Below are 13,003 nucleotides of genomic sequence, written 5' to 3' on the forward strand. Positions count from 1 at the left end.
AGGAAGAAATATAACACCTTTGGCTAGGTTGTTACGCAAACCCCCCCCCCCCCCCCCCCCCCCCCTTCTTTTTTTAATCTATTTTATTTATTATTTTGGGATATCGCATGCTATGGTTGACATATCTAACAGAAAATTTTTTTAAGTTAAACCAAGAAAGGACGCTAGTTCCACGAGGAACCCTTACACTTCTAACAATATAAATAGAAGTCTCTTGCCCTCTCATCTATATCAATATCTCATTCCTTACAAAAGAAGTCTATTATCTGAACTCCCTCCATTCTCTTCCTTCATCTTTGCCTTGAGCTAGCCCTTCAATTGAAATGGGGCGCCCTGTTTTCTTGTTTGCTTACGCTTTGCTTCTTCTTCTGGCTGCTTCAACAGCTTCAGCTGCAGAAATAGTGGAGCACACATTCTATGTAATCTACTTATAGAGCTTTAGCCATATACAATCCGTTTTCATTTTTTCTTTTCATGGATTAAATTAACCTCTCCTTTACAGTAGGATCAAAACTTTGCATAACAACTCAACTCAGGCTTTAGCCACATAATGGTCATTGTGTTACCAGTAACACCATGCACGTTGAATATTTACGATAGAAAATAGAAACTTAGCAATCATATGCTGCAGCTTAAAGTCAATGGCTTTTACAAATAGCCTTCACATTCCTTTAACGATTTTTACCTCTTAACTTTTAACCATTTCCATCCTTGATTAGTTACATAATTTAGTCATTACTGACGGTTTATTGCTCGACTGGATACATTCAACTTTCTTTGAGCCTATAGGCAGATTTCCTACTAACTTTTTTCTCCGAAGGAAATGAAAGTGATTAGTGTTTGACCACATGATTTTACATTAATATCTAATGCCCCTAACTTCATTATTTTAATTTGTTGGCAGGTGCAAAATTTGACCGTTAATAAGCTATGCAACAACCAAGTGATTACTGCAGTAAATGGTAGCCTCCCTGGTCCAACAATCCACGTTCAAGAGGGTGACACACTTATTGTTCATGTCTTTAACAAGTCACCTTACAACTTGACCATTCACTGGTAAATCCTCATGAAAATATAGAACAAATTTATTCAGTTTTCACCAAATTTTAGTTTTGACTTTGACAAAGAAATATTAAGTATCTGTTAGGTACGTTAATTTACTTATTTATTTTGTGTAATTTTGACTGACTTATTCTTCAAAATAATTAGTGTTTTTGTGACGAAAACATCACTGTAAAAATACTTCATCAAGCGACGTCGGTTCTTGTTTTATTGATACAAGAGAGAGATTTTTAATTTTCTTTTGAAAATATAGTATAGCCAGGTGCATTATGTTGACTGTGCATGTATATCTTATTCCATGTGATCCATTTTTTATTAATGAAAGAACAATGCTTAACTCAATCTACTAATGATGATATATGTAGTACTAAAACCAATTAAATTTGTAGCCCATGATTATTATTATTATTTTATATACATTCATATTTTTATGTTTTAACCATTGCTAACGGTTATGTCGGTGAATTCGATGATTGCTTGAGCAGGCATGGAATTTTTCAGAAACTGAGTGGCTGGGCAGATGGACCTGACATGGTCACTCAGTGTCCAATTCTCCCAGGAAGTAAATACACCTACAAATTCAGAATCATTAAACAGGAGGGAACCCTCTGGTGGCATGCTCATGCCTCTTGGCTCCGTGCCACCGTCTACGGTGCACTCATCATCCGCCCCAAAGCTGGCCACTCTTACCCGTTCCCTAAGCCCCACAAGGAAGTTCCCATCCTCTTAGGTAGTTAACCAATTCTAATTTACGCCAGGATCTAAGATTTTACCGATCGAAGTATTAATCTCTAATTTTTTTTGAATTAGAAGTATTAATCTCTTTAATTAGACTATTAGTTGAAGTCTTTATTAAATTTTCAGTTTAGAAAATATTGCTATGGTTAATTAAAGTAGCAATGGGGTTGCAGGTGAGTGGTGGAATGCTAATGTCATTGATGTGGAGAACCAGGCGCTTGCCACTGGCGGTGCTCCTAACGTTTCTAATGCTTACTCAATAAATGGACGGCCTGGTGATCTCTACCCATGCTCTCAAAACAGTAAGTGATTACCAATACATATCTCCATGCATGTACTCCATAATTTTTATATGTTAATAGATGTTTAATTTAATTATGATTTCCCATCAGATATGTACAAGCTTAAGGTGGAGCAAGGGAAGACCTATCTCTTACGTATTATCAACGCTGCACTTAACAACCAGCTTTTCTACAAGATAGCCAATCATAAGATGACAGTCGTTGCCATTGATGCCAGCTACACCAAGCCTTATGTCACCGACGTCGTGGTTACCGGCCCTGGCCAGACAGTCGACATTCTGCTAACCGCCGATCAGCGGGTTGGGTCGTATTACATGGCCGCAAGACCATATGCAAGCGCAACTGGTGTACAGTATGATAATACTACAACGAGGGGTGTCGTCGTCTATGATGGTGCCCCATCTTCAGCATCGCCGCTAATGCCAGCCCTCCCTGCATTCAATGACACCCCCACGGCCAACAAGTTTTACACCAACATTACCGGATTGATTGGCGGACCTCACTGGGTCCCCGTCCCACGTAAGGTGGACTACAAAATGTTCGTCACCATTGGGTTGGGACTCGAGCTTTGCCCAGCAAACACTACTTGCCAGGGTCCGGTCAATGGGACGAAATTCTCTGCCAGCATGAACAACGAATCTTTCGTGTTACCCACCAGCTTGTCTATGTTGCAAGCCTTTTTCTTCAACATCGGTGGAGTTTACACCACTGATTTCCCTGCCAAGCCCCCAATTCAATTTGGCTACACCAACGCTAGTATTAACAACAACCTACCATTGTTGTTTGCTCCAAAAGCAACCAAGGTCACCAAACTCAAGTTCAACTCGACTGTACAGATGATCTTGCAGAACACAGCTTTCATTGGAGTGGAGAATCATCCCATGCACATCCATGGCTTTAACTTTCATGTATTGGCTCAAGGGTTTGGAAACTATAACCCTGCCACGGATAGAAAGAAGTTCAATTTTATCAACCCACAAATGCGCAACACTATTGGCGTGCCGGTAGGAGGATGGGCGGTCATCAGATTCAGAGCTAATAATCCAGGTTAATTTTCTATGATCCTTAGCTTACTTTCATAAGGGTGGGTGTGAGATGAAAGTGATAGTTCAACGGATTTTTACTTTTTATTTTTGAAAGCTCAAGCATTTTGTTCTTTTCGCTCTAACCCTTGTGAACGCATTGAAAAGATTGAACTTGACATTCTTGTTTCTATTCTCTAAAATGCACAGGTGTATGGTTAATGCATTGCCACCTAGACACGCACTTGCCAGTAGGCCTGGCCACCGCCTTCGTGGTTGAAAATGGACCAACTCCAGATACAACCTTGCCTCCACCGCCGGGGGATCTACCACAATGCTAGGGATACTTGATTGATGAAAGACGTCGAAGTTCTTTTTGACGATGATAATTAATAAATTTTTTCTCTTTTTTTTTGGGGGGGGTGTTTTTCTTTTTATAAGTTTGGATTTCATTCTTTCTATATTCTTTTAGTATAAGATTGCATTTCACATTCATTATTTCGAGGCATTACATTCTCGATGTAATAAATGATATTATTCATTAACATATTCTTGTCAAAAGTCAAAACTCTATTGTTGTAACTGTAGAAGGTTGATGATATTCTTTTGTATGGTAATAAAAATTCCTTTAAAAATATCACTTTCTACTGTTTTTTTCCTGTTATATATATATATATATAAACTTTTTGGTTATTTGGAATTATTAGTATTTTTTAAAAGAGATTATAATTTAAATTAAAAAAGTTAAATGTATTAAATTTTAAATTTTAAATTTATTACATGTCACTTTTTAAAAATTTTTGCATGAATAAATTGGATTAAATTTGTATTCATTTCCTAAATATTTTTTTTTCATCAATTGACACTACAAAAAAAACTTGTTTTAGTGATAACGATTTCAGTGCAAGTTACACATTAGTCCTTGCTAAAAACTCTTATATAATGATGGCCACCAATAATCTTCATTGAAATAAATTTTTAGTGAGTAGTGTATTTGGACCTTCACTAAATATTATTTTTATACGAGTTACATATAATTTTTACTAATTTAATGCTTTATATGTAAATTTAGAATTGATCCTTACAAATATATTTCACTAATATAAAATTTGATCTTGGTTATGATGAAAAAGATATGTGAAAATTAATATGAGTGGATTTAGTGAGGAAACATTTGACCATCACTAAATGTTATAAATTTTATGAATATATATATTTTAAAAATAAATATAAAAATATTTAAATATATTCTAATAATGTGAATGTGATACCATTAAATATTAATATATACATTTTGCAATAATAAAGTATACAACAAAAAAAAATCATTTTTGCGGGCTTTTATAAGTGTTAATAAAAGACTAAAAAACTACCACTTTTATTATTGCCAATTGCTTTTTGACTGTCAACTAAATGAGTGTTAATAAAAACTTTTTGACAATCAAACTATCAATATTGGAGTTACATATGTATGTTGATGACATGATTTTTCTCACACTTTAAACTACCGTTATAAGTAAAAAAAAAAAAAAAAAAAAAACTTTTAAAGACATTTTTAAATTCCAATACAAGTCACATTTTATTCAAATATTTTATATTTATTAAGTGAACTATATTGACAATTAAAATCACCCTTAAAAGTGTGTCTTAATTTTTTAAAAATAATTTTCATATTCCAAAAAATATATATGCCGAATCCAATTGAGTTGTTTTTTAATCAAACATATTAAAATCAACAAAATTCAATAGTATTGTCATTTACCAAAGTTTACAAGCTGTTAAAAACATCAAATAATCATAAAAAAGAAATTAGAGCGTAATGACTAATATGATCGGTATCAAAATGAAATTAACAACATTAATTCTAAATGCAACAAAATTGTGATGTGCTGAAAACTTAAGATAGGTAACTCATCGATAGATACTCTCACCGTCCAAATCCAACTCTAAATAGTCTAAAATCCCAATGAATAAGTCACAAAAATGAGAAAGAGAATTAGCCCAAGATTTAGAAAAGATAAAATTAGTCATGGAAATTGCCAAGTTACTGGTATCTCTCAGTTCGCGAGATGCAGCTGCAGCACTACTTCTGTAGCTGGCTGTAGCAGCAGTGTAAACCCAAACGGCTAAGGCACAGAGCTGCACAATTGAGCTCACCAACCTGAATGTGTGCGCACCTTTTGTGGTGCCTAGTGCCACTAACACCAATCCTTGTCCTGACTGCTGTGGTGCACTCCAATCTGTGCAGCATGGCTGCCTCTGCAGCACTTTCAGGATTGCTTCTCAACTCCCTTCTCAACGCAATCTGCCATCTGCCACCTCTCAATTGCGGAAACTGAAAGTAAGTTATCTGTTTACCCTAATCCCCTCTTTCATTTTATTTCTTTTCTTCTATTTTTTTCTTCAAATTTCTCATAATTAGATAACATTCTTGACTCTATATGTAGAAATTCAAATTCGTGCAAGATGGTGATGCAAGAGTGGTGCAAGTGGCTACAAAATAAGGCTGGAGTTTTATCATCCTTTTTTTTTTTTTTTAAATGTGTATCTCATGTATGACCAAGCAATGCTATGGAGATCACAGAGAACTTACTATTAAGAAAAAATAGTACTACATACAGTGGCGGATCCCAGATTTCAAGTTAGGGGGGCCAAATTAAATAACAACTTTAACTTAAAAATTTTCATTTAGCATATAATATGTTATTATTTTATCAAAAATTATAAAAATTTTAAGTAAAATATGGTATTTCATAATGTAACCATAAATAAAAAACATAAAAAATTTCAAGTATTGAAATAAATAAAATATAACTATTTAAAATTACAAAAAAACTCAAATAATTTTATTTAAAATTGTGCACAACAATCTTTCATAAAAAAAAATTTTAGACTTAAAAATTTTAGTAAATTTTCTCTCAATGTAGTTAATAAGATTAAGATTTTTTTTTCAATAAATATTGATAATTTTCTCATAATTAAAATTAAAAAAAAATTATAATTTACTATTAATGACTTCAAAATTAGAAGACAAAAATGCAATGGCCAATGGTCTTATCATAAAAGGAGTTTTAATCACCCTTTGTACCGCCAATGTAATTGGCTTTCTAAGAAGACAAGAATACACCTTTTGTAATAACAACAACAGCTTGGCACTGGATTTAAGTTTTTAAGAAATATGACTTAGTGCTAAGTTCAAATTCTTAGGGAATAAAATTTGTCTCTTTATATTCTATTAATCTCACTTTTTTTTTGTTAAATTTTTTTAATAGTTTTGAATTTTTAATGTGTGTTATATTTAATAAATACATTTATTTTTTAATTTTTTAATGAGAACTAAATTATAAATATTAATATTTTTTGCAAATTAATTGGAGTTTATTTGATAATTGAATTTTCTTTTTGTGTTTAAAGGTTTTTTTTTTTTTGAATTACAAGTATAAATTACAATTATAATTAAGTATTACATAATTGAATAATCAAACAAATAAACTAATTAAGAAATTAGAGCATAATTAAACAAATCAAAATAAAATTAAAACAAATCCACGTATAATGAAATTTGAACCTAAAATTTCAAAATTCTAAATATTTATAAACATAAAGAAGAACTTTTTATTTTTTTAGGGGGGCCATTTTTAACTTTTAAATGGAACATTTATAAATTATATACATTATATCAATATGTATTAGAGAGCTTCAAAAATCTTTGGTGGGGGGCATGGTCCCCTTTGGTTTTCATGTAGCTCTGCCATTGATTATATAATGTAACATGATGATGATTCTGATTTGATCTGAACACAAAAGATGGAGCCTTTTCTTACCAATAGAAGAACAAAAACCGTGAGAGTGAAAATTGTCGGTAGTTCCCTTTGCCTATGCAATTGTTTAGCCACCACAGAAAATGTCATAATGGTTTGGGACCGCTAGACATAAAAAATTTTAAAATTGAGAAAAAATGAGGGAGTTACCACAAATCTTTTTTTAGGGTGTGATTGGTTATCCAAAAATTTATCTTTTTAATAAAACTATAAAAACGAGTTTAAAGTTTATCAAAAAGATAAATTTTGATCTACCAAAAAAATTAGGTTGGGTTTAGGATCAGTTATGTGTGGGGAATGATTAGTACCCCCACAACGCCCATAAATTAGTACCATTTAATTATGCACTATTTTCGGTATTGGATGAAATGGTTTTGATTTGAAATTTAATAATAATCTCCTTTTATTATTTTAAAAGAAAGAAAATTAATTTTATCAAAATTCTTTATTTAGGAATATCAAGTAAATCTTTAAGTTAGAGAATTATCTTAAAATTCTTCAACATCTAGACAGAACTTTAAAGATAATGCTTTTAACTGATATTTACCATGACATCCCTTGAAAATGAAAATAACATTCTTTGGGAAAGATAATTATTGATGACTTTTCAACATCTAGACAGAGTATCAAAAATTATTTCCCTCGAGATGTTATTTTTGTTTTATTTCACATTTTTAAATTAAACACATTTTTTATGCGAAAATGCCAACGATAGTATTATTAGATAACAAATAAAAATTAAAGACAGAGAAATGCAAAATGAAGGTTAACAATAACATAGTGATGTAAGCATGCTAATGTATATTATGCAAGATGATGAAATGGAATTTAAAAAAATGGATTCTTAAATATAATGAGACCACCTTGAATCTCAATAGTTAGGCAGAGTTTAGGTGCGACTATTTATATTTAAGATCCCATTTTATTAGTATACTTTTTATTTATTAGTTATTAACCCCATTGCTAAAGCGAATTAAAGACTTATGAAAAAAACTTAATGGAATAAGATTTCTTTAAATACTCTATTATCTAAGCGGCATTCGAGAACAAATTACTCTACTTGAGATTTTTATATGTGTCCTTAAAGTTTCGAAATGGTTTTGAGTATAGGTTTAGGTCAAGGTTTTAAGATTTGGTGACTTTTAGGCAATGATTCGGGATTTCGTACCAAATTTGAGGTTTTCAAAATTTTGGATTTTAAGGTTTAGGATTTAGGATTTTAGGGTTTCGATTTTGGGGTTTTAGGTTTGCAATTTTAGTTTTAGGGTTTTAAGGGTTTAGGGTTTCAATTTTAGGGTTTAGAGGTTTTAGGGTTTAGTTTCAAGTTTGAAGGATTTAAGGTTTCGATTTTAGGGTTTGAGATTTTAAGGTTTCGATTTTAGGATTTGATGTTTTAGGGTTTCAATTTTAAAATTTAAGGTTTAGGATTTTGATTTTAAGGTTTGAGGTTTTAAGGCTTAGTGTCAACATTTGGAGGATTTAGGTTTTGATTTTAGGGTTTGAGGTTTTAGGATTTCGGTTTTAGGTTTTAAGTTTTAGGGTTTTGATTTCAAGATTTAAGATTTGGGGTTTCGATTTTGGGGTTTGAAGTTTTAAGATTTCGATTTTAGGGTTTTGAAGGCTTAGGGTTTGGAAGGTTTAGGGATTATATTTTAGGGTTTCAATTTTAGGGTTTTGAAATTTAGAGTTTAGATTTTAAGGTTTAAAGAAAACGTGAACATATCTAAAAATCTTCAACATCTAAGCGAATTTTCGAAGCAAGTTTGGTTTTTATAATTTTTGAAAATTAATTAAAAATTTTCATATCTTTCTTTTTTACGAAAATTTATTATTGTTGTTGTTAATTTATTTATAATTTTTCTTATAATAATTTTTCAACATCTAGGTGAAATTATTATTATTATATTCCCTCAAACATCTAGGCAGGAAAATTTTTTTTATTATTTTAATTTTTATAATCATTATATATTATTATTATTATTATTATTATTATTATTATTATTATTATTATTATTCTATAAGATTTATTATAAAAAAATTTAATTATATTTCATTAAGACCTCTAGACATAATTTCAATTTACAGTGTTATCTCGATAGATTTTTTATTTTTCAACTTGCGGTGTTATCCCGATCGATTTTGTAAGATCTCCGGACAAAATTTCGTTTCATGGTGTTATCCCAATTGATTTTTTATTTTTTGACTTGCAGTGTTATCCTGATCGATTCTTTATTTCTCAACTTGCGGTGTTGTCCTAGTTAATTCTTTAATTTTGACTTGCAGTGTTGTCCCGATCGATTATTTACTTTTCGATTCGTGGTGTTATCCTGATTGATTCTTTATTTTTCAACTTATGGTGTTATCTCGATCAATTCTGTAAGACCTCTGGGCATAATTTCTAAGATCTTCGGGGCATAATCTTTAAGACCTCCGGGTATAATTTTGATTTGGAGTATTATCTCGATCGATTCTTTACTTTTTGACTTGCAGTGTTATCCTAGTCGATTTTTTAATTTGATTCGCGTTGTTGTCTTGATTGATTCTTTATTTCTCAACTTGCGGTGTTATCCTAGTTGATTCTTTAATTTTGACTTGCAGTGTTCTCTCGATCGATTTTTTATTTCTCGACTTGCAGTGTTGTCCCAGTTAATTCTTTAATTTTGACTTGCAGTGTTACCTCGATCGATTCTTTACTTTTCGATTTGTGATGTTATCCCGATCGATTTTTTATTTTTTTGACTTACGGTGTTATCCTGATCGATTCTATAAGACCTTCAGACATGATTTTTAAGATCTTCAGGCATAATCCTTAATACCTCTAGGCACAATTTTGATTTGCAGTGTTATCCCAGTCAATTCTATACTTTTCGACTTGCAGTGTTATCTCAGTCGATTCTTTAATTTCGATTCGTAGTGTTGTCCCAATCGATTGTTTGTTTCTCGACTTGCGGTGTTGTCCCAGTTGATTCTTTAATTTTGACTTACTATGTTGTCCCAGTTGATTCTTCAATTTTGACTTGCGATGTTATCTCGGTCGATTCTTTATTTCTCAACTTGCGATGTTGTCTTGATCAATTCTTTAATTTTGACTTACAGTGTTGTCTCAGTCGATTCTTTACTTTTTGAGTTACGATGTTGTCCCGATCAATTCTTTATTTCTCGACTCGTGGTGTTGTCCCAATCGATTTTTTAATTTTGACTTGTGGTGTTGTCCTAATCAATTATTTATTTCTCGACTTATGGTGTTGTCCCGATCGATTCTTTACTTTTTAACTTGCGATGTTGTCCCGATCGATTCTTTTCTTTTCGACTTGCGGTGTTGTCTTGGTCGATTCTTTATCTTTTGACTTGTGGTGCTATCTTGGTTGATTCTTTATTTCTCGATTTGTGGTGTTGTTCTGATCGATTCTTTACTTTTTGACTAGTAGTGTCGTCCCGATCATTTTCTTTATCACTTAACTTGTGGTTCAGAAAAAAAAATGAAACAAAAACGAAAGAAAAACTTTTGAAAAATTCATGATTTGCTTCTAGACAAAATTGTTGTCTTTGTCTTTGCTTTATTCTTGATTCTCAGCAATGCGCAAAGAGGAGCAATTATAGACACTGAATTTTGTCTAGGTTTACTGGATTAAATTTTCAAGTTATGTTTATTAATATTAAAATTAATTAATAATTAAATATATTAATAATAATAAATACAAACAATAATAAACAAAATATACAAAAAAAAGTAACAAAAAGCAGGGGGTTGATGCTTGGCACCAGCCACCCTACAACCCCCTACATCTTACCCTGCAGCCACCCCCTACAGCCCTAGCCACCAGATTAGCCATCCTACCACCACCTACTTCCAGTAGACCCCTCACCAGACACCTAATCCTTAAAGCCCCAATTTTTTCCCCTTAAGCTCTTTCGGACACATCTTTCCATATTTAGAAATACCTAAGCTCCCACACCCAGAAACCCCAACTTGACCTTACCCCATTCCCAACCTCTACGCACCGGGTTCTTGACACCCAACCCTTACACAACCACCTTCATCCTAACGACCTTACACCCTCTCGTCTTCTAAACCAACCTTTCTATAGTAACAAAACCTAGCCCAAATAAAAAAAATCAACCAAAAAAAAAAAAAACACAAACACAATCCTCACCAATCGACGAGGAACCCAGTGCCAAAAAGGTATCTATAAAAGAAAAAACTACATCAGTTTTGGTTTATAAAAAAAAAGAAAAAAAAAAAGATAGAAACTTTAAGCCCCGATCTACACCAATCGAGGTTATTTTCGATAAAAAAAAAGGTCAGATCTAAAAAGAGGGCATTGAAAAGAACTTTTTGGTATTTTTTTGGCACTTTTTGGCTATCACACAGCGACCGACGACTACTGACGGTGACACTAAATGGTGGCCAACATGATGGCATAAAGGTCGAACGTCAGACACCGGCAGAGCCCTTGGAGCTCCCCCTGGAGCTTTGAATTTTGTTTTAGTATGAAGGATAGAATGAATTGAAAAAAAAAATTGGTTTTATATAGAAAGCCAAAGCCTAAAACAATACCGTTTTGGACTATGGAGGATCCGCACATGCCTGTGACCCAACTCGGGGTTCGCGTATCTAACTCAACGACCTATCCTTCAGCCAACCTTGAATTGGTTCAACTGAACTATTGATCGAATCATCTGAATCGCCTGAATCGTTGATCGAACTGCCAATCAGCTCAAATAGTTGATTGAACTGCTGAACTGCCTGAACCGTCGAACCGTCAAGCCAATTAGACTAACGTTAATCGGACTATTGATCGATCTGGTTCATGTATTTTTTATTTTTTAAAAATTTTTGAATTTTTTATATATTATTATTTTTGTTATTTTGAGCTTCATCATTAATATTTATGCATGATAAAATTTTAAATTTGTTAGAATAAATATTTAATTATTTTTAATAATAATAAAAATGAAAACAATGTAAAAAAATAAGTAATGAAATATATGGTTATTTTTTTAATAAACTTTACAGAATAATAAATAATAATAAAATATATAAAATGATTATAAGATAAATTAGTAATAAGAAAATATCTTCTGCCTAGATGTTAGAGGGAATACAATCATGTTTTAAATAATGATAATTTCCCCTAGATGTTGGAGAATTATTATTATAAAAAAATATTAAATAAATTAGTAATATTATTAATAATAAATTTTCATAAAAAAGGAAAATATATGAAAAATTAATTTTCTAAAATTATAAAAATCGAACTTGCTCCGAAAGTCCGCCTTGATGTTAGGGATTTTTAGAGATATTTGTGTTTTCTTCAATTAAAAAATCTAAACCCTAAAACCCTAACCCTAAAATCAAAAACTTAAAACGAAACCCCTAAAATTCAAACCCTTAAATCCTAAACCTCAAACACTAAAATCAAAAACTTACACCATCCAAATCCTAAAATCAAAATCCTAAAATATCCAAACCTTAAAATCAAAACCCTAATCCCCAAACCTTAAATCAAAATCCTAAACTTTTCGAACCTTAAAATTTAAGCACTAAAACCTTTAAAACTCGAACCAAAACCCAAAAATCTGAATCTTCAAAATCTGAAACCTTAACCTCTTAAAACTTCAACCTAAATCTATACTCAAAACCATCATGAAACTCTAAAGATGCGTGTGAAAATTTCAAGTGAAATAATTTGTTCTCGAACGCCGTCTAGATGATGAGTATTTAAGGAACTATATTTCATTAAGTTTTCATGCTAGACCTAAATTCGCTTTAACCATCGAACTAAAATCAATAAGTAAAAAGTATAATAATAAAATGGGATCTTAAATATGAATAGTCGTACCTAAGCTCCACCTAGATGTTGGGGAGTCAATGTGGTCTCATTATATTTAAGAATCCAATTTCAAATTCGCATTTCATTATCATACATAACACTTATTGGCTTACATGTATTTATTTGTTACTGTTTGCACTTGTTTGCATTTCTTTGTTTTCAATTTTTACTTGCTATATGATAAAACCATCATTTACTTTTTCACATAAAATGTTTTTTATTTA

The 13,003-nt window shown here is 31.7% G+C and overlaps 1 protein-coding gene and 1 pseudogene across 1 annotated transcript; both read left to right on the forward strand.

Annotated features, from left to right (window-relative positions):
• Positions 1-310: 310 nt before the first annotated feature.
• Positions 311-3,754, forward strand: LOC111311110 (laccase-7-like). The gene is made up of 6 exons (XM_089762083.1): positions 311-419; positions 905-1,056; positions 1,548-1,792; positions 1,974-2,102; positions 2,193-3,149; positions 3,335-3,754. The coding sequence occupies exons 1-6, from the start codon at positions 324-326 to the stop codon at positions 3,463-3,465; spliced, it is 1,710 nt and encodes a 569-aa protein (XP_089618209.1). The 5' UTR covers positions 311-323; the 3' UTR covers positions 3,466-3,754.
• Positions 3,755-5,153: 1,399 nt separating this feature from the next.
• On the forward strand, positions 5,154-5,463 carry LOC149520329 (protein MEN-8 pseudogene; annotated as a pseudogene).
• The last annotated feature ends 7,540 nt before the right edge of the window (positions 5,464-13,003 follow it).

Source organism: Durio zibethinus, chromosome 1 (assembly GCF_047325235.1).
Source record: "Durio zibethinus cultivar Kanyao isolate XHJ-2024 chromosome 1, ASM4732523v1, whole genome shotgun sequence".
Taxonomy (NCBI): Eukaryota; Viridiplantae; Streptophyta; class Magnoliopsida; order Malvales; family Malvaceae; genus Durio; species Durio zibethinus.